Here is a 26,464-nt window from a genome sequence, read left to right on the forward strand (position 1 = left end):
ACTCAAGAACTTGGGGTTGAACTCCAGGTTCTCTTGCAACGCCTTGCCCCATGATTACATCACTATGCTGCATTGAAGGGGAGTAAATCCAAAACACAAACTGCAAGATTCCCACGGTGAATCAAAACTTTGTGTAAGTTAAAAAAAAAAAAAAGGTGTTTTTTTTTCTTATAAACAAATTTCACCACAATATGACAGATGTGCTGATCTTTTATAAGTGCTCTGTGGCAAGTATGTTAGTGGTAAAACGGCCAAATCATTCTCCCTGCACCTGAACCTAATGAATAAAAGATTAACTTAATGAAACTGCCAAAATAAAGAGATGCTCCCTTGCCAGGCATCTGCTGCGGAAATATCTAATCATGACACAAAGTCAGGAGCAATGGAGGTTCATTCATTTGCGGAGGATCGGCAAGGGAATAAGAAATCGAACAAGCAATCTTTCAATTGCTCACTCTGCCGAGCTCTTCTGCTAACTTAATCTTACTTTAATCATCAAATCGTACCTACTAAAGATTCATGACTTATTAGTTGAGGCCTTAATACAATATTTTCTCAAAATTCACTTTTGCACACTTCCAAACAATGGGGTTAGGCTTTAGAGTTAGGGTTTCAAACTATTATGGTATAGAAGTAGACTTTCAAACTAGCGTTAAGGTTTAGAAGTAGGGTTTCAAACTGGCATTAGGGTTTAAATTAAAGTTTCAAACTAGAGTTAGGGTTTAAAACTAGGGTTAGGGTTTAGAAGTAGGGTTTAAAACTAGCGTTAAGGTTTAGAGGTAGGGTTTCAAACTAGCGTTGGGGTTTAGAAGTAGGGTTTCAAACAAGCATTAGGGTTTAAATTAAAGTTTCAAACTAGAGTTAGGGTTTAAAACTAGGGTTAGTGTTTAGAAGTAGGGTTTCAAACTAGCGTTAAGGTTTAGAAGTTGGGTTTCAAACTAGCGTTAGGGTTTAGAAGTAGGGTTTCAAACTAGCATTAGGGTTTAGAAGTAGGGTTTCAAACTAGCATTAGGGTTTAAAGTAAGGTTTTAAACTAGAGTTAGGGTTTCAAACTAGCGCTAGGGTTTAGAAGTAGGGTTTCAAACTAGCGTTGGGGTTTAGAAGTAGGGTTTCAAACTAGCGTTAGGGTTTAAAACTAGGGTTAGGGTTTAGAAGTTGGGTTTCAAACTAGCGTTAAGGTTTAGAAGTAGGGTTTCAAACTAGCGTTTGGGTTTAGAAGTAGTGTTTCAAACTAGCGTTAGGATTTAGAAGTAGGGTTTCAAACTAGCGTTAGGGTTTAAAGTAAGGTTTCAAACTAGAGTTAGGGTTTAAAGTAAGGTTTCAAACTAGAGTTAGGGTTTAAAACTAGGGTTAGGGTTTAGAAGTTGGGTTTCAAACTAGCGTTAAGGTTTAGAAGTAGGGTTTCAAACTAGCGTTGGGGTTTAGAAGTAGGGTTTCAAAGGTTTAAGGTCCGAGCTCATCTCTAGAACTGACCGAGGAGCCTCAATTTCCAACACAGAAGGAAGTCTTCTTAGTGCGACTGATGATAGCAGCCTGTTAGTTCATTTTCACACGGACGGTTTTACAAATGCTCTCGGCGTCCCGAGTCTTTTTGCCTTATATGAGAATACAGGGAATTCGAAAGGAATACTGCATCCGTCTTGTATTCACAGTCACACATCCTCACATTCCCAATGTTCATACGCGTATAGCTCTGGAGGTGAAGCATTTTCACGCTGCATTTCAATGGGCTGTTTTCCATACGCCACGATGGGACTGTTATCGCCCATCGCCCAACACTGAGATATGGCTTCGGCTTTATTGCATTTCCATGGAGCTTGAGTGTTTCTCAGCCCCAGCGTCGCCTTATCTCAGGCAGCTTGCGGTGATCCTTCACCAGGGCTTACACCTCTCATCAATTCTGCCCATCGCTCCACTGAACGGCGCGCCTTCCATTGGCTGCCAGTTGGGGCTGCCGCATTGGAACTACGTTCCGATTGGCTCAAGCGCGTTCTTCATTACCTGGACGGCATGATGACCCCTGGAAGGTTCCAGTGCGTGTTGTGATAAATGGATTTTCTTCCCCCCCCCCTCACACAAACCCGTACATGTACACGTGCGCACATGTGGACACGCATCTGTGCACGCACACACACACACACACACATCCCAAGCTCTCTTGTGAAGTGAGCAATTTTTTCTAGAAAAGAGCTGCTTACAGGCATGGACTTTAGATCCGATAACCTTTATGCAGACGTGCTCGGTCGCCAAGGGCCGAATTAAGATGTGCAAACGTCTTTGCTTTCTTGATGAGGCAAAAAGGCCTTCAATTTTTGGCAAGGGCTGGTGAGCCCAATGTGACCTTGACCGAGTGTTCTCAACGGAGAGAAAGGCAGCGCCTTCTCAAAATTCTGCACACCACACATTCCTTTCCCTAATGTAGCTGTATTTAGGATTGAGCAAAAAAAAATACAACCATTGCATGTGGTTCGACAGACCGTGTGGTATGTACCCGCTGATTGACTGTCATCTTCGCAGGGTGTTCATTGTGACCCTGACATGGAGGTTACAGTGAATGTTTGGATGCTGTGTGCTAAATTTAAAAAAAAATGCATGTTCACTGGAATACAAGAAGATTCCAAAGGTCTTTACAGCTACCAGTCATTACCAAAACCGCATGGACACTTTTAAAAAGTCCATGCCCGTATATAATGTGTAGCACAACCCTGGAAAGACAATAACTGGGAAGATAGACTTGTTTACCAATCATATTTCTTCTTCTACTCATAAACGCTGCAATGACAATGTCACTACCATCACTTACAGGCCAATACCAGCTGCTCACAGTACCACCACCCTCACTAGCTCCCCCTGCAGGCCCTCATTATCATTACCACTATCGGACAATTTTCCCATTGAAACCATCACCGGCAGACGCTTCCCTTGCACACACAAACAACGTGGTTTTAACAGTGGTAATCTAGTATATGTTAATACTGCTCATTCGTACCACCATGAGCGCACGTCCAGCACAATAATTAATCTGGCCGTGCTGAACGTGCGCTCCCTTTTAAACAAAACTTTTATCATAAACGACCTGATTTTAGACAATAATTTACATGGTATACTTTTGTCTGAGACATGGCTTGGTACAGATGCTCCAGTTGCTCTCAACGAGGCTTGCCCACCGAATTTTAACTTTTTATTTTCTACAAGGGATGGCAAAAGAGGAGGCGGGACTGCATCAATTTTTATTAATACTCTTTTATCAAAGGAGATCATTTTTAGCAGCTATTTATCGTTTGAACACCATGCCTTTGTTTTTAGCAGTCCCCCTATTCTCTGCATTACCGTCTATAGACCTCCCCATCATTCCACTTCTTTTATTACAGAATTTTCAGAATTCTTATCCATTTTATATTCCAGTTATAACAGGATATTAATAACTGGCGATTTTAATATACACATGGACAACATCTCGGACCCACTATCCAGAGATTTTTCAAACCTTTTAAACTGCTTGGATTTTAAACAGCACGTCTTGCAGCCAACTCACAACAGAGGACACACCCTGGATTTGGTTATAACCTATGGCTTGTCTGCTGGTGTGTCCTCTGTTGTTGACTTGGCAGTGTCAGACCACTACTGTGTCTATTTTAACATCGCCAGTTTTAACCATCTAGCAGTCCCGGTCAGAACAGTGAAGAAACGCTACCTATCTTCTGAGGTGGCAGCAAATTTTATCGAGATCTTAAAAAACACTCCTGCTGACATTTTACCTGCACCCTGTGATCTTATTGTTGACAATTTTAACCTACATCTTAAATCATCATTAGATTCAGTAGCTCCACTTTTAATTAAAACAACAAAAACAAAGACTGTACCCCCGTGGAGAAACAATGCTATCAAAATATCAAAGAGAAAATGCAGGAGTGCAGAGAGGAGGTGGAGAAAAAGTAAACTTACAGTACACTATGAAATTTTATGCGAACAACTGAAATCTTACAATAAAACAGTAAAACTGGCAAGATCTTCCTATTTCTCAAACCTCATTACAGTCAATAAAAACAACCCCAGGGTTCTCTTCTCCACCTTTGAACTTTTAACTAGTTCTGATTTTAATAAGTCCCCACAGAGACCAACAGATGCTCTCTGTGAGGACTTTGCAGACCACTTCAGAAGTAAAATCGATGACATAAGATCCAGTCTTTTAGCCCGTCAAAACACAAGTTTTAATAAACCCGGACAATCATATTTACATGAGGAAACACTGGAAAGTTTTGCCCTGGTTGATGCAAGGACACTTGTTCGAGTTTTCTCCCAGGTAAACCCAACAACCTGCCTTTTGGATCCAATTCCCACATTTCTTTTTAAGACATTTTATGGATTTTTTGAAGAACAAATTTTAAATATAGTCAATTGCTCTCTTCAGACAGGCGTCTTCCCAGCTGCCTTTAAAACGGCGGTGGTGAAGCCCCTTCTGAAGAAGAGCGGTTCTGACCCGAGCGTTTTTAATAACTACAGACCCGTATCCAACTTACCGTTTTTAAGTAAGATTTTAGAAAAACTGGTTTTCATCCAGTTGAATCATTTTTTAAATACAAATAATATTTTGGAGAAATATCAATCTGGTTTTAGGATGAACCACAGTACGGAGACTGCTCTTTTAAGGATCTTAAATGATATTAGGTGCACTGCAGACGTGAGAAAACTCACAGTCTTGGTGCTACTGGATCTAAGCGCTGCTTTTGATACAGTAGATCACCAAATTTTATTAAATAGACTTAAAAATCTAGTGGGCATCTCTGGTACTGTTTTTGACTGGTTTTATTCCTATCTCACAGACCGATATTTCTTTGTAAGTATGGATACTTGTTCCTCTAAAACTCATGAAATTAAATGTGGGGTTCCTCAAGGTTCGATTTTAGGCCCCTTACTTTTTAATCTTTATATGCTTCCCCTCGGGGATGTCATCAGGGGACACGGCATCAGCTTTCACAGCTATGCTGATGACACGCAGCTGTATATTGCCGTGTCTCCTGATGACACAGGACCCATTGATACCCTTTTAAATTGCATTTTAGATATCAAGTCATGGATGGCAGATAATTTCCTACAGCTCAATGAGGACAAGACTGAGGTCTTAGTTATCGGTCCCGAAGGTCAGAGAGAGAAGCTTTTACCAAAACTACACATTTTTAATCCCTCACACTGTGTGAAGAACCTTGGCGTCATTTTTGACTCTGAGCTCAGTTTTATTCCTCATATTAAAAATGTAACCAAGATTGGTTTTTATCACCTTAAGAATATCGCCAGAGTCCGCCCGTTTCTCTCTCAGGCTAACACGGAAGTGCTGATGCATGCCTTTATTTCCTGTCGTTTAGATTACTGTAATGCCCTGCTCTCTGGCCTCCCGAAAAAGAGCATTTCACCACTGCAACTACTGCAGAATTCAGCCGCTCGGGTGCTGACGAGAACCAGAGGGCGGGAGCACATTACGCCAGTTTTGAAATTGCTGCATTGGCTCCCTGTGTGTTTCAGGATCGATTTTAAAGTACTTTTATTAGTTTATAAATGTGTTAATGGTCTTGGGCCATCTTATTTATCTGATTTGCTTTTATCATACCAGCCCTCGCGGATCCTGAGGTCCTCTGGCGCCGGCCTTTTATTTATTCCAAGGGTGAGGACCAAAATGCATGGCGAGGCTGCATTCAGCCATTTTGGTCCTCACCTTTGGAATAGCCTGCCAGAGGATGTCAGGTCTGCAGAGACTGTTGATATTTTTAAGAGGAAGCTCAAGACACACCTTTTTAGTTTGGCTTTCAACAACTTTTAAATAATTTATCTTTTCTTTTGATTGAAGATAATTCTATGTTTTGCTTTGAATGTTTTAAAGCACTTTGAGTTGCATTTTTATGTATGAAAAGTGCTATATAAATAAAATGTGATTGATTGATTGATTAAAGCGAATGACAGTCAAGCCAAACATATTTTTTTCAAGGATACGTTCGATGCAAGCCCATTAGTTGAAACAAGGCCTTCTGATAAATATTGCGTTTGCGGAATAAGAGTTAATACACCCGTTTTTAGCCATCTCTGGGGGCGGCCATTTTGTCACTTCCGTCGACTGAAAATGACATCACAACTACTCAGGGCTCAGGTAATGACCAATCACCGCTGACCTGTTTTCTAAAATGACAAAATGGCCGCCCCCCCGTGATGGCTAAAAACGGGCGGATTTTGCTGCTTAATTCGTATTCCACACACACAATATTATTCAGAAAATCAAGTTTAGACTAGGGGGTCTGCAGAGAACATATTGAAAAGAGATGTTCTGGGTTGACTTCCTCGTTAAATCTAAATTGCAAACAACAATAAAATCTTGTCAGTAGAATCCTCAAAGTTAAGTGAGGTGGTTTGACAGAATCACGTGATATTGGAGAAGCCTTTGTTTAGGATTTCCAGATAAATTATATAAATATAATAGCATAAAAACAGTACGTGTATCTTGTGGGCAATGGATTTGCTCTAGCAACCCCTAAACTTTGAGAAACAAAGCATAGTGAAAACTGAAGGTACATAGCATGTTTGCCTGTTCTGCACGATTCAGTCGAAGAGTCTTAAACCGACAAAATCCACATCGACACGTTTGCGGTGCACAACCCAACGACAACAACATGCTGCCGTTGCACTTTTCTGTGTGTGCAGGTGAGTGTTGAGTTTTATCTCAGTCTGCACAATGCATCACGGGAGGCCAGCATCTGAGCCTCTGAGTCAGGCGCCACCGTTGTCGCTGTTATCACCACAGCTACAGAAGGTCTTCTTAGTCAAACCTCACTTTGCCGCTTCAGCCAACCTCTACCACCAGAGGCGGGGGCGGCATGGCTCAGTGGTAGAGTGGTCGTCTCCCAACCCAAAAGGCTGTGGGTTTGATCCTCGGCCAACGTGAGCATGCCGAAGTATCCTTGAGCAAGATACCGAACCCCCAGATGCTCCCGATGCCGCGTCATCAGTAGCTAAGTGAGGCACAGTGTGAAGCGCTTACCGAAGGTAGAAAAGCGCTAGCCTATATAATTCACCGGCAACTATGCTGCAGCGGCCCCTCCCTTCACCGGTCGTCGTAGAAGTGTTCAAGAGCGGCCTGTTAATAGTCCAAGTAGCTGGATTGAGACGATCATGTGTGATTTAAAGCGGAAGTCGACCATATTATATGCAGGCCCACCAGTTGAAACACAGCATTCTGATCAATATTGTGTTTCTAGAATATGAGTTGAGCAACAAAATCCACTTGTTTTTGTCCATCTCGGGGGGCGGCCATTTTGTCTCTTCCGTCGACTGAAAATGACATCACAACTGCTCAGGGCTCAGGTGACGACCAATCATAGCTCAGCTTCAGAAAACAGATGAGTCGCGATTGGTCGTTATCTGAGCCCTGAGCAAATGCGATGTTATTTTCAGTCGACAGAAGTGACGAAATGGACAAAAGATGGACAAAAACGGGTGGATTTCGCTGCTTAACTCATATTTCCTATTAATCCTACTTTTTTTCAACTAGTGGGCCTGCATAGAACATATTCTTGAAAAAATATGTTTGGGTTGACTTCCTCTTTTAGTCAAATTATTGAACTGGACAAATCAAACAACACTGAAGAGGATGGAACAATGAGAAGCAAGACACAAATGCAATGACCACAACAAACGAACCATACAATCACCTCACCATTTCCTTGCCTAAATATTCAATTAACATTTGAAAAAAAAAAAATCAACTCTGGAATTGAGGGACAAGACACCAAAGCCAATAAATGACCATGTTTTGGCACCGTTGCTTGTTTGTGGATTGCTTGTATGCATTTGTCTCCGCCTGACTAAACAAAACAGTAAATCACTAATGGAGTGTACTGATGTTTCTTTGATAGAAATGAATTACTCGAAGGGAGGGCGTAATCTCATTTAGATCAATATTTGTGTAAACGCTGTGTAAACACGTTGGACTGCATTTATCATAATTTTGTGAAAGATAATGTTCCAACATGTTAAAAGAAAATTATACAGAGTATTTTTACTAAGATTTGTAATGGGAACATAAAAGCTACTATGATCCATAATATTAGTTAAATTCATTTTATAGGAGCTAATTAGAAATGTCAATTTGACCAATAGAAGTAATGCTTCAAATGAAGTTCCAAATCCTGCGCAAACATTTTGCTTTCATTTGCACCTATTTTATATGCTTGTTAGCATCTTTGCTGCAACCGCTAAAAATGGACTTCTGTAAATGTTGTTTACCAAGTACATCGAGATCATTTCAAACTTTTTGATACTATTTCATCAAGCAGATACTGATACTTGATACTATTTCAAGCGTTGCAATGTTGGCACAACAGAAATGACGACAGAAATGATTTGTCTGGGTTTTGGGGAGAACATGTTTGTAGCATGCATGAGGTCTGCCTTCCTGAACAACAACAAACCACAAACAAACGAGGATTACGACGTTTCACATGACAAATAAAAAAGGGTAAAGCGATACTTAGTGATTGAATTTCTCAACAAGCACAATAAAGGGAGTAAGCGGTGAGCTTGCCGGAAGGCGGGGGAAGGTAATCTCTTGCCGACTGACAGAAGATGCTAAAATTATCAATCAAGCCAGGAAGGAAGGGCAAATTAGCCAGACTTCTCTTGCTTCCTGGATAAATATTTGATCAGCACAAGTCTGAATGGTATTGATTGGACTTCTCATTCTCTCTTTTTATTGATCCCCACAGACTCTGATCACTGTTTACATCAACACGCATACATACACCATTATAACCTCTGAATGTCAATTAGAATTAATTGTTTAAGGCTTAAAAGCATTTCGCTTCACCGAAGTGTTTTGTAATGAGATGGCGGTGGGGCTATAAGCGCTATCATGAACTGATAGTTAAGAATAAAGAAACTGATTGCGAAAGGCACAGCGCGTTGTGTTTGTCTAAGCGTGTGGTTTGTGGTGTGAATAAGTAAACACTGTCAACGCGCAGTGCTTTCCCACTCATAAGACGCCCATTAACAGCTAAGGTTGCGTGACGGTGATGTCCTTCATCACTATGTCGGATGACCTCGGCCTGAGCATCTGAGGAACCAAGAGAAACCCGCGATCAGAAGTTGATCTAATAGAAAGCAAGTCGGCATTCATCTGCTTTTATTTTATCTTCAAATACCTTTGCGGGATATTTGCAAGTAGGGTTTGTGGCAAATTCTGTGACAGTAATCGGCGTATCAAGGCAATTTGACTTCAAATTTGATGTCTTCATACATGACTGATGAGGAAAAAAAACGAAATGTTGATTGATTAATGAGTGGCATGGAGAGACAAAGTGCAGATGCAAGTCTTTGCGGTTACGCTATGGGGAGAAGCCAGTATATCATCTATTTTTCACTTTGGCAGCTCAAATCCAGAAAACCTTTCAAAACACACACTAAAACCCTAACATGAACTAATCAGACTCATTAAAGCCAAATCCAAACATATTTTTTTCAAAAATATGTTCCCAGCAGGTCCACTAGTTGAAACATGGCATTCTGATTAATATTGCAGCAAAATCCACCCGTTTTTTTGCCATCTCCGGGGGCGGCCATTTTGTCACTTCTGTCGACTGAAAATGACATCACAACTGCTCAGGGCTCAGGTAACCACCAATCACGGCTCAGCTTCAGAAAACAGGTCAGCCGCGATTGGCCTGAGCCCTGAGCACTCGTGATGTCATTTTCAGTCGACAGAAGTGACAAAATGGCCGCCCACTGAGATGGCTAAAAATGGTTGGATTAACTCGTATTCCACAAACGCAAAATTTATCAGAATGCCTTGTTTCAACTAGTGTACTTGCATAGAACGTATCCTTGAAAAAGCATTGACTTCCCTTTTAACTAACGCTTGCATATAAGTTCAACATTGTAATAAATATAATTTAAGCAAATGCCACACAAAACAACTGGCCATCATAACACAGCAGACATGATGCAAGGCTCATCAATGATACTTTACATCCCCGGCTCAACTACAGCATCGTCTACAGCCTGCTGAAAATGTCCACAAGAAAATAACGTCGCTCGCGAGGTCAACATCAAGGGCTCAAAATATTTCCGAACAAGGACAATAAATAATATTTAGATGACAAAAAGTCATGGTTTAAATAATCATCCGTTTTGGTAAGGAAGGTCAGCTGTCAGTGATAACCTCGCAAAGACTGATTAATTTGTACTTCCCAAAGCACAAGGCATTGATGATCATGTTGATCTCCTTGATCTTCCAGTTCTCACATACATCTTGGATATGGCGGAGGGGAACCAGGTGTTAGTAATCAAGTACCGTTTTCTAGGTCTCTGACTTCAAGAAGGAGGCCACAGTCTAGGCACGGCAGCTGTGTATATACCACACCTGGATCAATATCAGCAGAGGGCCTGTATTGATTATGTGCGTAACTGATACGAGATTGGGGGTTGTGATGAAGCTGCCCTGAATTAGAGTACACATAATACAAGCACATGGTGACCCTGGTAAGTTGTCTTCCCTCTGATGAGAATCCTCACAGTCTGGACAATTACAACATGTCTCTGAGGTGAAAATGCAGAAATGTTATTGTAAGTTGCACAGGTCATGTTAGGGCCAGGCTGAGGAAGTCTTTTGGAAGTCAAATGAAAGCCAGTGTAAATCTTATTTTATGTTTGGCCTACTCTCTGTCAAACCCTCGCAACAGTTTCTCATTGCACCATCTCCAACAAGACCTTGGACTAATTAGCAACACAGGGCGCACATTTACTGAGATGGTTTTGACATGCACGGTTCTCAAGGCGGTGGTGGAGATTACTCTATTGATTTCACACTACACACATGGTGCAATATTCCTTTTTTCTAATAGGAAGAGCTGCAAACATATCATATATATGCATATATACCCCCCCCACACACATATACATATATATACACACATATATATATATATATACACACATATATATATATATATTTATGTATACACACATATATATATATATACACACATATATATATATATATATATATACACACACACATATATATATATATATATATATATATATATATATATATATATATATATATACACATATATACACACATATATACATATACATATATACATATGTATAAATATATATATACACATATATATATACATATATACATACATATACATATATATATATATATATATATATATATACAAAATCGTTATTGGGCAAATACGGGTCTTATTTCAAGGTATCGTTACTCATGAAGGATGCCACCAATAATTATGGCCCCAAAAATATATGACATCGAATAAGTCCTCCTTGCCAGTAGTTGGTGCTACTGCGGCCATTTGACACATCGGCGAATGATCATGTGCGTCAAAAAGACAGAAAGGTCTTTGCTGACCATTATCTGTCATTGAAATGTTGTGTATCGGAAGTACTAGTGGTATCCGTACTTGGTATCGATAACTACTCAAGAGTGATAACTCGTAGTGGTATCGGCCTGAAATAAATTTGTCTCGAACATCCCTAATAGTTACAAACACAAATTCTATTAGGTTATCTTAAAAATGCTAATTGCAACATTTCCAGAACATTTCCAAAGAAATGCTCCTAATCCTTGTTGTACCGTTAGTCTGCCATTCATTTCCATTGATTGAGTTTTTGCTTCAGATAGAGTCACATGAAAATCGTGTTTTCTAATGCCAAGCTTAATGGTCCCTGAGGAATCCAACGACTCAATTACAGCATGTCTACAGCACCATCCTGCAAAATAATGCAAGCACAGCGTTCGGCCACAATTTGCAGAGCCCACATTTATCTCCTGGGGTTTAATCCTCAATATGGCTTGATCTATTGTGATACAAATAGTAAGTGTTCCACGGTAACAACTAGAATAGGCAATCATCCAAATATGGTAAAGCTGTCATATATTGATAATATATAGAATGCGGTGTAAATAAAATGTATTAAAATTTGGGCTTTTACCCTAAAAAGCATGACACATTTTTAGTCAAACAAGTCGACAACATCCCGGCGGTGTTCGTATTGGAAGATATTCATATTTATTCAAAACAGAAACGGTAGATTCTTCACATCTAGAATAACTGGAATTACATAAACATGAAGCAAAAAAAAAGAAATGTGTGAATGTGTATGTGCATTGAAACGTCATTGCTGAGTAAATAATATTGTGAGTGATTCATTCTTTCAAGCATTAATATCAAATACATATACAGTAAAACATTCCCGCGCACAGTCCCGCCGTATTATTCCTGACAGAATTTTTAAAAACAGAAATATTTAGATAAATTGTTCAGGAAGTGAATTTCCATCGGTAGGCTGCAGCACTGCAATTGTGATGCGGTCCAAAATGTTGGTGCAAGTAACTTTAGCGCTGGTGCAACCAATAAAAAAAGTTAGGCACACCAGTGCAAACGGTACGAAAGGTTAGTCGACTCTAGAGCCTTGTAACGTAAACAAAGGAGGCGGAGCTTATAGCGGCTGTTCTTGCTTGCTTGCTCTTGCTGAGAATAAGATTGTTCCCTTTATATTGTAAATAACTGATTTAAATTTGGCCACCAGTGCCTAATGTAATAATTAGACGAGAATAATAGAATTCGATCACCTATCGATTCGATAGCCTATCTTTTGAAGCTCAAAGTCAAAGCTCTTTTTCCAATCTAGAAAGATTTTTTACAACAAGTGTCCTTCATCTTTCCATCTTTGTGTGTGGATATAATGGCCATAGCTCAAAGGTGATCCATTCACCACAGTAGCGAGCTGAAGCACCTTCTCAAAAGTTGAGCGGGTTCCTTAAACCGCACTGACAAAGATCATGCCGACTAGCCCCCATACGGACATTACAATGTTGTCTGAGTCAAAGACAGCCGGACCATCACACACCCTGCTGGGTGCATTGCTCGCAGCACCATTTCTCTGGTCACACTGTCCGCTACCATTTCAAACATTTGAAACTGCCATCAAGTAAGGTGTGTAAAAAATGTTTTTTAAAAAGTTCTTACAAAATTTTAAAAATTCCATTCCCTCAAGGATGTTGTGAAAATATTGGGATTTTATATGAAAAGCAGCCTTTCAATTATTGAGTATATCTTTTATGTTTTGGTCCTTGACATTTGTGAGGGGAAAGACCTGAAAATGGCAAAATATCAAAATGCTTGAAAAAAAAAAAAGTACTTCTTTTATCTTACCCATTTTAATGACGGTAACTTCTTTTTAATTTTTTTGTATTTATGTCTGTTGACATGATCGTTATTGGTGTTATCTTTGACTGCAAAGCAATTTGACTCTTAAAGTAAAATGCCAGACATCAAATGTTTTTTTTTGTTGTTGTTGTTTTTTGGTTGGAGGGGATAGGCGATACCAATCATTTTGGTTTGAAAAACCAAATAGAAATACACAAAAGCGTCCTACCAGACCCAGCCACCTGTCCTTCATCCTCCCTCCGGGTGCCGGGAGATGGTCATGGCCAGATGGCTTTTGAGGGCCAAGCAGCATCCTGACTGCATCATCCTCCCCACCCCCCAACTTCAGCGTTCCAACTGGGGTCCCACCTCCACCCACTGACCCTCGTCCCCAATCCAAACCCCTGAGCCCCCAGCACTTGTCAGTGCTGCATGAATGGGCAAACATAGTCTTTGAGCAAAACAAATCCCCCCCCTGTCTCTCTTTGCAGCTGCCTGTTTTGCAAGAAACACTTAGCCAGGAACCCTTGTTTTCCTGGGATAACCGGGTTCGTGCAATTGGGTTTTGAGCCGAAAATTGCCAATAGATCTCTAGATGAGGTAAACTGACAAATGTGAGCACTCGCTCAAGTGTTATTTATTTACCGTATTTTTTGCAAACTAGCAATCGTGCACCGTTATGTCAGTTTTCAAATCGCTAAAAATACTCACGAGTCATTGACTCCCATCTATTTGCCTCGATTAGTTTTGGATAACAGCCATGCCATTCTTCTGGAAAGACAATCAATCAAACCCTTCTCAATGACAAATTGTCAGCCCCCCTCTAGTCTCTCTCCATCTAGGCCACAAGCCAGTGAAACACCAGAAAGCTGATAGATGTCCAAATTTGGCTGAGAGTTATGTGTTAATTCTTGCTGAAACTGTACAAAGCACATCTGTTCAAGTAGCAAGCAAGATGATGAATGGCAATGCTGAAGACAGACGACATGACCTTCAGAAAAGTCTAAAAGTTGGTAGGCGCAAATGTTCCCTCTCGTTTTTTTTTTTTTCTACGGCTCGCCTGTTTTCTGAAGTTGAGCTATGATTGGCCGTTGTCGGAGCCCTGAGGGTTTGTGATGTCTATTTCAAGTCGACAGAAGCGACAAAATGGCCGCCCCCACAGATAGCTAAAAACGGGTGGATTTTGTTTCTTAACTCGTATTCCACAAACAACATTAATCAGAAAGCTGTGCTTCAACTAGTGGGCCTGCATAGAACATATTCATAAAAAAAAAAAAAAAAACACGCCCACGTTTGCACCTCCTGAATGGAGCGGCCCGCGTGTCGCCTGCAGCGTCCCGTCAGTAGTGAGTGGATGTGTGTCAATAAATGCTCCAAACTATGGTCGAAAAACTGAGTTTGCACCCTCTGTCGCACTACTGAAACTGTATGGGAAGCGGGAATGGTGTGGTGTCCTATTTCTAGATTAAATTGGGGTGGAAATGAAGGAATGAGGGTAGAAATGTGTGTGTGTGTGTGTGGTACGCGACAGCGTCAGAGGGTGAGAGCAGTGCGGAGTCAACAGTTTGACGGAGGAGTCGTTTAAGCGCTTGGAGAGAATGCGCCGCCTTCCTGTATTTACCTAACTTAATGAATCGCATCTTGACTTCAATAAACAATTAAGACAAGTCAAACAATCTCCCTGAGAATTCTCTTGAGGGGTCACCGACCGATTCCCATCACAAACAGGAAGCTCCTCTGACTATGAAGTGAGGTGAGAAATTCGACATAAGAAATCAAGAATACTGTGAAAGGGGACTCACAATTGTATGTATGTTGCCTCACACGTTATGACAAGTACTGTAGCCAAACAGTCGGCAGCAGCACACGCTCGCTGTACATCTCATTAATCCTCAAGAACTTCACCCAACCGTATTAAAAAGCATTTAATGAGCAGTCAGTAATGACAAGAGGACGTCGTACATTTCCGGTGGTTCTCATTGAACAATTAGTGTCAAATTTTCTCTTCCTCGAAATGAAATCATATATGATATTCAATGTAAACATCTAGTTTGGGCGGAATGGGGTTGCTTTCAAACTTTTTTATTCTACAAGCTGAATTCCAATTCAGGAGTGCACGCAAGGACTCAAACAGGTTTATTTCAGTAGCATGGTGTCTTTGTTACTCATCAGATAATATCGGCCAGTAAAATTAACTATTTAAAATGACTGATATGCAATATATGCTTCATTTGTCATAAGAGAAAACCTATTCTAACTTTCCGACATCCTAGTGTTGAGCTTATCTGAAGAGGTTTTAAGAAGCTAAAGTACTATGAAGTGAGAATGTTGGATCATATCATGAGCCTTAATATCACATCCGCCGAGATTTCGGAGTGTTCTCTGCTGTCCGTGTACACCCACGATTGCTACTTAAAGAAAATGAATGTGTGGCACAGTGCGGATATGAGAACATAAACCTACAAAGTGAAATAAAATCCAATTACCACGTGCCGGTGCCAGTATCACAGATAGGATCTTGAACTCACACAGCCAAGGTAATTGTCAGGGGATGTGAAACCTTACAGCCGTTGGTAATACGCCAACGGTATAGAATCTGTCGCAACTACATTGGCTCTTTCAATTGACTTGGTTCAGCTAATGTCCATATAGAGGGAAGGTGAGTATTGGCTCAGTCTAATTCCCAGGAGAGTGGCTGGCCTCATCTAGTGTCTGATTCATGATGCTGACACTTTGAGGCGGCCACGGGGCTTCAAAAGGAATCGACACGTGTCGCTGCGGATCACTCACTGAGCATGCAAGAGGGCAAAAACTCAATTTGTCGATGGTATTAGGGTTGGTCACCATAGAAACAACAAAGCAGTTTGGGCGGGATTACATAAATATCAAGCATCGTAGAACACTAGACAGAAATGCCAAGTCCTTGTGTAGCGCTATGTGTCGCTTAGCATCCACAGGGGCTTGGCTTTAAAAAAAAAAACAAAAAAAAAAAACAGCAGCTGGGACTTTGGTTGCGCCAATTAATATTCATGTTACACAAAATCCCAGGTGACTAATTTAACACACCTGATCAAATCAATAATTTAAAAGGATGAATCCAAATAAACCTATTTTCAAGAGATACCCTATGCAGTAGGGCTGTGCAATTAATCAAAATTCAATTACAATTATGATTATTACACTCCACAGATTACAAAATTGGGATAATTGTAAAAAAATGATAATATGCATTTACATCCAACGCACTATGTTTGTCTACACACAAGGAAATCATACTTGAATTTATACATTCGTACCTTTTTTATTTTATAATAATAATTTTATAAATTTTGTTTGGGACTTACATAATTATAGTGTTTTAAGAAATGTATTTGTCCTTATATTTTTTACGTTTAAACATTTTCTCGTTTTGTAGCAAAAAATAAATGATCGGTTGAATAATCGTGATTTCAATTATTACCCAAATAATCGTGATTAATATTTTTTTCATAATCGAGCAGCCGTACTATGCTGGTCGCTACAGAGGGAAGGAAAACCCACCTCAAAATTCACCACATAGTTATCAAATTGCAAAGTGACTTCCATGGCCTTTTAAGTTTCAACAACATTAAGGCATAGAGGCCACACCCAAACAAAAGCATCCACCTTTACAATCGACAGCTATGAAAGCTATCAATTCTGCACAGGGTTGTTCCTTGAATCAGTCAAACATCCAACAAAGACTCAAAGAAGTCACATACAGGAAAAAAAAAAGGAATTTACTGAATTTTATTTTGTCAAGTGGCTGCACAAAAAAAAAATAGATGTATAGTCTAATATATTAAGTAGATGTATAGTTTTTTTTTTAGTCTATTTAAAAAATATATCTGGATCCTTGCCATTTTATTTTGTGCAGCCAGTTGATGAAAAAAAAATGGAGTAAAAAAATTTCAGTCGGTGTCATTAAAAATTATAATCTAAACAACAGCCAAATATTTTTTCTCAGTTTAAACCATGAACAACGGACATCGCATCTAACAGCAGCGGCAGCAGCAGTAGAACGCCGGTATGTGGAAAATGCCGAGCAAAGCTGAAAGGGAGAAAAGGAGTCACTCCATCCATCTTGGTGGCAGACGGCCCAAGAAATTCTACACAACCACAAAGCGTCAGAAGACGACCTCATAGATTCTTCATGCTTTCACCAACCCTTTGGCTTTGAATTTGTCCTGTCATGCTTTCTCTGCATTTGGCTGCCTGATTCATGTTAGACTAGTTGACTTCTTTGGAGAAGATATTTCTTTACAAATATATTCACAGTGTAGAAGCCACATTATTTGCCACAAAAATCAGATTTTTTTTTTTTCAAACAAAGAGGGGAAATCAACCCAAACACATTTTCTTTTTCAAGAATATGTTCCCAGAAGGCCCACTAGTTGAAACACAACATTCTGATTAATATTGAGTTTGTGGAATATGAGTTAAGAAGCAAAATCCACCCCTTTTTAGCTAGCTCAGTCACTTCTGTCGACTTGAAAATGACATCACAACTGCTCAGGGCTCAGGTAACGACCAATCACGGCTCAGCTTCAGTAAACAAGTCAGCTATGATTGGTTGTTACCTGAGCCCTGAGCAGTTGTGATGTCATTTTCAAGTCGACAGAAGTGACAAAATGGCCGCCCCCAGAGATGGCTAAAACGGGCGAATTAACTCTTAATGCCTTGTTTCAACTAGTGGGCTTGCATGGAACATATTCTTGAAAAAATATGTTTGGGTTGACTTCCCCCCCTTCAAAGAAAAAATCTGAATTAACTACCGGTACAAGTGTTGTGTTTTTTCTGTGGGTATAGCACACTAGAGTGTATCAAAGTAGAACTCACCCTTTTTTGGTCCTCCAAGCCATGCTGGACAGGTCTCCTCCTAGGGTGCTGTTTTGCGCAAACCTCTGCCCCAGCTTCCATCTTCCCATAAGTAAGCGAATATTCACGCTGGTGCACAGCGGAATATCCAGCAGTTACAAAAGGGATTGAAGTGAAATACCCACTCAAAGTATTTCAGATCGTTTCCCACTTGATTGGTTGCAGTGAGGCGTGAACATCTATCCAAAAAGTGGAAAAAATGTCCGTCCATCAACTTTGCTTCATCAAACAGGTGATAGCAAATCTCGGAGAGGGTCCCGCCTCAGCCACGAGCCGTGACACACTCATAGCGTTTCTTCACGGTTTCTCGTTGCAGTTCTTGGCCTGGCTTGAAGTAAGCGTCACTGCAGACGATGGAAATCGGATACCAGCAGGGTCCTCCTCTCTTCCAAAACCACCACCACAGCCATAGAGATTTTGGAGGGTATTATTATCATAATCCTTTCTGTTGGACAACAGTCAGTTCATCATCCAGCGAGGAACACATGGGCGGGCCTCGGATTATACACGCTCTTGGTCTTCCAAGTAGCATCCGCCAATTTATGAATAAGAACAGCAAAAGCGAAGAAAAGCCGGTGCCACTCTCGAAGGTCTGGTGTCCGCCAGAGAACAGCTGCTCGTGCAGAGAAAAAAAAAAATAGGCAAAGCACAACAATTACGCAACATCTCCAAAGACCTGAACACAACCTTGATCAAAGCTCTACAATTAGTTCCAATGGACCACTTGATTTGATTGATTCAATTAAATCAGACTCGAAAGAAACATTGTCCATCTTTCGCGCAAAAGATCAAATCCGAATCCTTGGGGTGCTGATTGATCAACCTTATCCATGCTTTTATCTCCAGTAGAATTCATTATTGTATTGGTCATGTGACTGACTGGACTCCCTCAAAAGAGCATCAAACAGCTGCAGTTCATTCAGATCGCTGGAGCTCGTGCACGCAAATGGAATACGCTGCCAATAGAAGTGAAGTCAGCCCTAAGTGTGAATGTTTTTAAATCCAGGTTAAAAACTATGCGCTTTTCTCAAACATATGTCTTTCAAAGCATTTTTAAAACCATGTTCCACAAAATCATGCTCGTGCACTGTTCGTTCTGTTAGTAATATTAGTAACTTTTAATTGTTTTAAAATGTGAAGCACATTGATTTATCTTGTGAATGAAATGCGCTATTTCAATAAAGGTGTTTGTTATTAATTTTCACATGTTTCTATAATGTAAATATGCCTGCCTGCAGTGTTGTGGGCAAAAACCCTTGTACATTTTTGGCATCAGTACTAAAATATTGACATCAACATGTGACTGGCACTGATATAGCCTATTAATGTATCAGTTAGGTACGCTCCTGATCTTTCATCTCTATTACATCAATTCTTATTTGCATCAGTTTACTATGATTCATGTCTTAGGCGAAATGTAGAAAACAATCAAAGCTAAAGCATTTAAGGTAAAGCATTTATTTAGGGGCCGGCCGCTTATGCCAAACTATTGATTGCACTACTTAATAACATTTTACGTGCTGTGATACACGTTGGCTTCCACCCTAATAATGTACATAATTATTTATCAGTGGGTATTTAAGGTGAAAAGAATGTGTTTGAGTCCCTCAGGTGTACTACGTTTCCACCTGACCATATACGCATGTAAAAACATTTTGACGACTTTTGTCGGATCCAATCTTTCAATAATTTCACGCGAATGGGCAAGTGACAAGCTTCTAATCAAATACAGAAAAAATAAAAAAAGAATTCAAGTGTTTGAATCTGTCGAAGGTTTGAGCTACACTGCAGCATCCCTGCAGAACATTCTGCGCCGAGCATATAGTCTGGGCTGAGCTTTCGAGAAACTGCTAGGAATAAAACATACATTGTGCAAACTACGGAGACAAACAGACACTGGACGACATCATATTTTTCTCATAAAAATCACTCTTACCCTGAACTTCTCCGTTTGTTTCGTCCCCTCGTGGAGTAGGTGCCTTATGTTTGATGCTGCTCTTTCCTCTGGTCTGTGAACGGAGCAACCGATGCGTTGACTTACTGTCGGAAAATTTGAATGGGCATGGCTGCAAAAACTTACGGTGTTACTTTAATTCAGATTTTGTACAGACAATTAATACACTATTGTGACGGTTTCTTTGTTTGACTTCAATTGTTTTTTTTCAATTGAACGCCATCAATCATTTTTCTAATTCAATTGTCCTCACTCAGGAGCTAAGCGACCTAGAGAGGAAAGTCCATGGTGAGGATGAGACACTCGCATATTGTGCCTAAACAGAAGTACCCGTTTCTCATCCGTTACGTGAGGATGCTTTCAGTGAAGCATCCAACGTGAGTCCTCTAATTTACCAAGTATCCCTAAAGTACCCTTCAGGGTCCCACAGATTTCCTCTCGCGTCTGTAAAATGACGTCACTTACTGCGTATTCTTTCTCCACATCCTCAAAGACGCTCGTCCGTTTCCATGACGACTCGACGTAGGCAGGCTTTTGCCGCCACTTAGCGTCCAAATGTAGACAAGTTAAGAAGAATTTAAAGTCCAACAGTAGCAAATGGAATGAAATCAGTCTTTAATTGGGCACTTGCCCCCCCCCCCACACACACACTCACACACGCACACACACACGCATTCTCACGCAAACACACTCCACTTTAGAGCTTATAATTGGAAAATATTCACATTTATTTATATCTTATTGCAAATCCTGTTTCAAATTAGTTGTTCCTAAATGTATACAGTACTCATGTACATTTGACTGAACGTCAATTGTGGACTTTTGAAATATATATATATATATATATATATATATATATATATATATATATATATATATATATATATATATATATATATATATATATAATTATTATTATTTTTTTAATGGTTCAAAACTTTAATCCCCTTCCATATTATGGGTAAAAGGCTTTCTGGCACTAATCACATTTAACTTGCTGCCTGCCTCTCTCTGAGGCAACAATCTGCTCTGGTGCCAACTGCCTTGTTCCATCTACTGACTTTAATGCAAAACTGAGTCTAGCGTTTGTTGGCTATGATCATGTTTACCATGGGCTGCGCTGTGGAGTTCAAAAACTTTGGGGACACCCGAAGAGACTCTGGGACATCGTTACGGGTTTCAATTTGGCTTTATGCCTTTGACCGCTCAATACAATCCAATACAATTTTATTTGTATAGCGCTGGTTGGAGGTGAGCAACAAGTGTTACAAATGTATATTTGACTATCACAATTCCTCTTCATGAGATTGTATTAAATTGCACAGACAGCACTCATTGTTTGTGATAGATTTGAAAACTTGATAGCAGTTGAGTTATTCAAAAAGCAAATGAAGGAGAACACAGTTGCTAAAGATTTATTTCTGTTCCATCATTTGTTTGCCTTTTTGTTTTGGTTCAAGCAGATGTAATGCAGTAATCATTGCCCAATATAACAAAGGAAGAAATTGGCCCAAAAAACAGTCAGGACCAATCAGGGCTTAGGAACTGACAGAGATGCGTTTCTGGATAAGAAGTTAGCAGGAAAGAGAAATACAGCATTATAAAGATCAGTCCAGTAGTTTATTTATGCATAAATACACAATCTGGTCACAAGGGTGTAGAAGTTATTCAATGCACCTTTTACAATTGAAGTCTTCAAGTTTAAAGTGCTCCAGTGGATAAAAGTCAGGTGATTGAAAAGATGATGATTGATTCAGAATTATTGCCTTTTACTCCAAAGGATACAAAGCCTATAAAAAGTCCCAGCTCTAGGATCATCTGAAACAAACAGCGAAGCTCTATCACTGGAAGATGCAACGTACAACTAGCAAAAAAGCATGTGGAAAAGAGTGCCTTTCAATGTATCATGACTGAATAATAAGGGAGAAGAAGAGCACAAGAGACAACAACATCTCTGAAATTATGGCTCTGCTGATTTGGGTATTTACCAAAATGACATCCAGAAGCAGGACAATACTGCTAACAGCTCGAAAGTGTGAACACACACCACAAAAAGCCATTGTATATTTAAATGGCATTAAATTGAGTACAAAATCTATTTTATTTTGTTGAACTTATATTGACAGGGTAAAATCCTTTTGACTCGGTTGTGCCTCAAATTTGTTAATAAATTGAGGGCTGACCCCAGGCTTCATTGTATTTACTGGACTGAAAAAAGTCAAATGGTGTTTTGTTTTTTTTGTTTTGTTTTTTTGGTTGTTTTTTTTTTACAAAATGAGGAGGTCTTTGAAGTATTCTCCCCACTGACTCACGACGTCCCAAGTCCAGATCAGCAGCTCCGCATATCCCAATATACAGTGCTAGGGGGTGGGAATGATAATAGTTTTTTCGATGCATCGTTCGGCGGATTAAAAAGATTCTGAATCGATTCATAGGTATTAATAATCGATATTTAAAGTTTAAATTTAAAAAAACTAAAAGCATGCACAAGCGATTCCATGTGTTTGTAGGTCAGACGTCTGTGCTAGGCTAAGCTAACACGTGACAAGATGGCAGAACAAGCAAAACCTCATACGAGTGGAGCCAAGTCAAAGTGTGAAATATAAATCCTTGCTCTTCCTTGAGTTTTTTTCTTTTTAAAAAGGCACCAGTGTTTTACATGAACTATAAAATATTAGCCAATGTAGTGATGCATCGGAATCGGAATCCAATCGAATCATAGGCCTCTGAATCAGAATTGAATCGAATGGTGGGCCTCAGAATCGGAATTGGATCGAATCGTGAGTATACAGTGCACTCTTACCGTGGGAAACTCCCGACTGGAATAGAGTACAACCCCTCTCAGGAGGACTGATCCCAATCCCCAAGCCATATTTTCGAGGCGAGTTCGACTATATCAAGTTGGAACACCTCGACCTGGAAAGGTGATATTCCACGTCCGCAGCCGCTTCTGTAGCCTGGGATCAGACCAGCCAGGGCGACCTACAGTATCTCTTCGGCTTGTGCCCAGCTGGCGCGACCCCGATGACCTGCGTCTGGGCAACAGAAAACACCGTTCAAAATCGCCGCTCATCATAGCATGTTCTTGAGCCGCGCTTTGTCCGACTCCGCCTCCTCTGACCTGTACTCTCCGGGTGACTCCGCCAGGCGCATAAAGCCACGAAAACCACTCCACAACGTTAAGGTGACAGGAGACAAGCGTAGCCTCTTTACAATTCAGCAGGCGCAGTGATTTATATTAGTTTGGTTGTCAATAAAATTAGAAAAGGCCTAAGGGCATTTAAAAGAATGATGACATAATCACATATTATCAATGATTCTTTTATGACCACTCTTTTTGAACATTGACCCTATAAAACATAACAATGGTCCCTTCCCAATACTATTTGGCAGTAGCCAGCCGGGCACAAAGAGCAGTAGGCTGGACAACACCTCATTGGATAAACAAATGAACAGTAAAGATTACATGCATTAAAACGTAAGAGGTACAAGCTGACGAGGTCTTGCAATCAGTCTCTCAAAGTCGGAGCTAGCCAGAGATAATTCACTTCCACTATGGCTATTTTCACGGAAACAACTGCAGAACTTGCAGCCTGCCTCTCCGAGGCCACAATCTGCTCTGGTGCCAACTGCCTCGTTCCAACTAGTAACTTTAATGCAAAATTGAGTCTAGCGTTGAGCATCGTCCTCACCGCCATGCTGGCTTTGATTATGTTTATCATGGGCTGCGCCGTGGAGGTGGGAAAACTTTGGGGCCACCTGAAGAGACCCTGGGGCATTGCAATTGGTTTCCTCTGTCAATTTGGCATCATGCCTTTCGCCGCTTTTGCTTTATCGGTTGCCTTCAATGTGCTGCCTGTTCAGGCCCTCGTCATCATTATTCTGGGGTGCTGTCCTGGAGGCTCCACTTCCAATATTATCTGCATCATGCTGGATGGAGACATAGACTTAAGGTAAGAAGTGCCTGGTTCATATGTACATTCTTGTGGATTAACTCTTATTCCACAAACGCAATATTCAGCAGAATAAACGTGTTTCAACTAGTGGGCCTGCTGGGAACATATTCTTGAAAAAAAAAAATGTTTGGGTTGATTTCCGCTTTAGGGGATTTTTTTTTTTTTTTTATGTGTGTGTGCAAAATGAGACAAGGATTTATATTAATTTCACACACTTGTCTATGCTATGCCAGTCTTGAGTAACATTTTGGTCCTACATAAAGTGAGAGGATTAAAAAAAATGAATTTGGGTTTCCGCAGGTATCACCCTTGCGGCCATCCTTATCCCAATCACTGGAGGAATGTACATGAAACATAAGAGGCCCCACTTGGCTAACAAGATCCTCAAGGTAGGAATTTGCAATGTTCTTGCCCAAATAACTCTACAAAGTGATATTTACACTATATTGTGTTGCATTCTGTATGTCCAGTTTGGAACCATTATAGGCTTTGGCGCCATTATCTTCATTATTGTGGTTGGGAAAATTCTTTACGAGTCTTCCTGGAACATTGATCCTTCCATTTGGTTGATCGGAACCTTCTACCCCTTTATTGGTTTTGGGATGGGTTTCCTTCTGGCCCGCTTTGTGGGTCAACCATGGCACAGGTAAAGTGACAGTTGATGGCATAAACAATTTTGAAATATTGCCATAGCAACATACAAATCTATTCAAAGCATACATATGTGATAATTACTGCGTTTAGTGGCTGATTCATAATTATTTGTCATCACAAAATCTTACATTTTCTCGGGCAGTATACACTATGTTTTTGTTATCTGTTTGTTTGTTTGTTTGTTTGTGTCAGGTGTCGAACAATTGCTGTGGAGACTGGCTTTCAGAACGCCCCATTGTGTGACACCATTATCCAGCTGTCCTTCAGCCCAGCTGAACTGGAGCTCATGTTTTCATTCCCCGTTATCTATGGCGTCTCTCAACTGGTGGTGTCTATCCTGTTTATTGCCGGTAAGATCCAAGTGTTGCGCGGATATGAAAGCAACTTTATGATGCAGTGCTGTTTTCTTAGAAACATGTTTGTCAACAATGACCAAATGAGGGTGAAGACATGCCAAGAACCATGCCTCTAAGTGAATCTGTCTGCGATGTTTCCGTGTGTGAGGAGGTGACGTGTTTTTAATACAGGATTTTTTTTTAAGGAGTGCCTCCACCAAGTGGAATTAGGTTTAATTGGAGCATTTAAACCATTACATTTTAGATCACGAATCAAAAAGGAAGGAGACTACAGAGAACACTCATAATCTGTGAAGATGTGAAGAAAACTTCACAGCATTTGAGCTATGCATGCTTCTGGACAGTGAGTTGGCAGGAAACAGAAATGCAGCACTATAAAGGTCAGGCAAGTCATTTTGTTTTAAATAGAACATACCCGTTTGGAAAATGGGAAAACACTGTGTCTCGAAAGCTGAGCCATCTCAGGTCAACTCTGTAGTTGTATAATAAAATCATAAACTACGCAGTGAATATGGTAGGCAATTTAGCTGCCGTGAGCCCATGGACAATGATCGACGTCCAAGACAATAAAACGTGTAATCCAAAACTGTATACGGCTAAATCAAACATTTAACATTGTCAAAGCAATTTCAATTCATGGCCAGAAGGAAGTTAGGGATTAAACACATCATTTTACTGAGAAATTGTATTCAAGGACAGTGACCGTTAACAGAAGGCTCACAATATAGGACATCTTTTTGGTCACAATTTGGGAACTATTGGGCATATTTTACAACTTGAAGATGAATGCCTTGTTTCAACTAGTGGTCCTGCATAGAACATATTCTTGAAAAAAAAAAATGTATGTATGTACATATATATAAAAAAAATATATATATATATATATATATATTTTTTTTTTATTTTTTTTTTGGGGGGGGTTGACTTCCTCTTTAAAGTTTGCAAATTTGAATTGTGGCGGCTTGTGGATGAATGTCAGGTGATTTAAAAGATGTCGAGATAGTGATTCATAATTCTTGCATTTTACTCCACAGGGTACCAAGCCTATAAAAAGTACCGTGGTGGTCTGGGATCAGGTGAAACAAACAGTGACTCTCCACCACTGGAAGATGGCATCGTAGAACAAGCAAATTAGACATTGTCATGAGGAAAGTAGTAATAATGATTGAATAATAAAGGAAAAGAAGAGCACTTTGACAAGGACAACACAACACTCAGCTCTGAGATTATGGCTCTGTTGACTTTGGTACTTGTCTTTTTCAGTTCTTTGACTCGGTTGTGCTTCGTATTTGTTATTAAATTGAGGGCTGAGCCTAGGCTTCTTTATATTTATTGGACTCAAAATGTTGTTGTTTTACCTGGGTAATATTGATTTAGCTATAAGCGTGCGGTTTTACATTTCTGCGTGAACTAAAAATTATCATAAAC

The 26,464-nt window shown here is 40.1% G+C and overlaps 1 protein-coding gene and 1 pseudogene across 1 annotated transcript in view; one reads left to right on the forward strand and one right to left on the reverse strand.

Moving 5' to 3' along the window:
- Window positions 1-20,125, reverse strand: part of nav2a (neuron navigator 2a) — a 160,393-nt gene extending 140,268 nt beyond the window's left edge. The window contains exons 1-2 of the mRNA XM_086026738.1: window positions 20,053-20,125; window positions 18,078-18,729 (exon numbers count right to left, since the gene is read on the reverse strand). Coding sequence (XP_085882864.1) covers window positions 18,078-18,158 — 81 coding nt within the window. The 5' untranslated portion in view covers window positions 18,159-18,729; window positions 20,053-20,125. The remainder of the gene's footprint in view (window positions 1-18,077; window positions 18,730-20,052) is intronic.
- Window positions 20,126-23,625: 3,500 nt separating this feature from the next.
- LOC147149722 (ileal sodium/bile acid cotransporter-like) lies at window positions 23,626-26,205 on the forward strand (annotated as a pseudogene).
- Window positions 26,206-26,464: the final 259 nt, after the last annotated feature.

Source organism: Filicampus tigris, chromosome 3 (assembly GCF_054856515.1).
Source record: "Filicampus tigris isolate MCC_2025a chromosome 3, RoL_Ftig_1.0, whole genome shotgun sequence".
In the NCBI taxonomy this organism is placed as follows: domain Eukaryota; kingdom Metazoa; phylum Chordata; class Actinopteri; order Syngnathiformes; family Syngnathidae; genus Filicampus; species Filicampus tigris.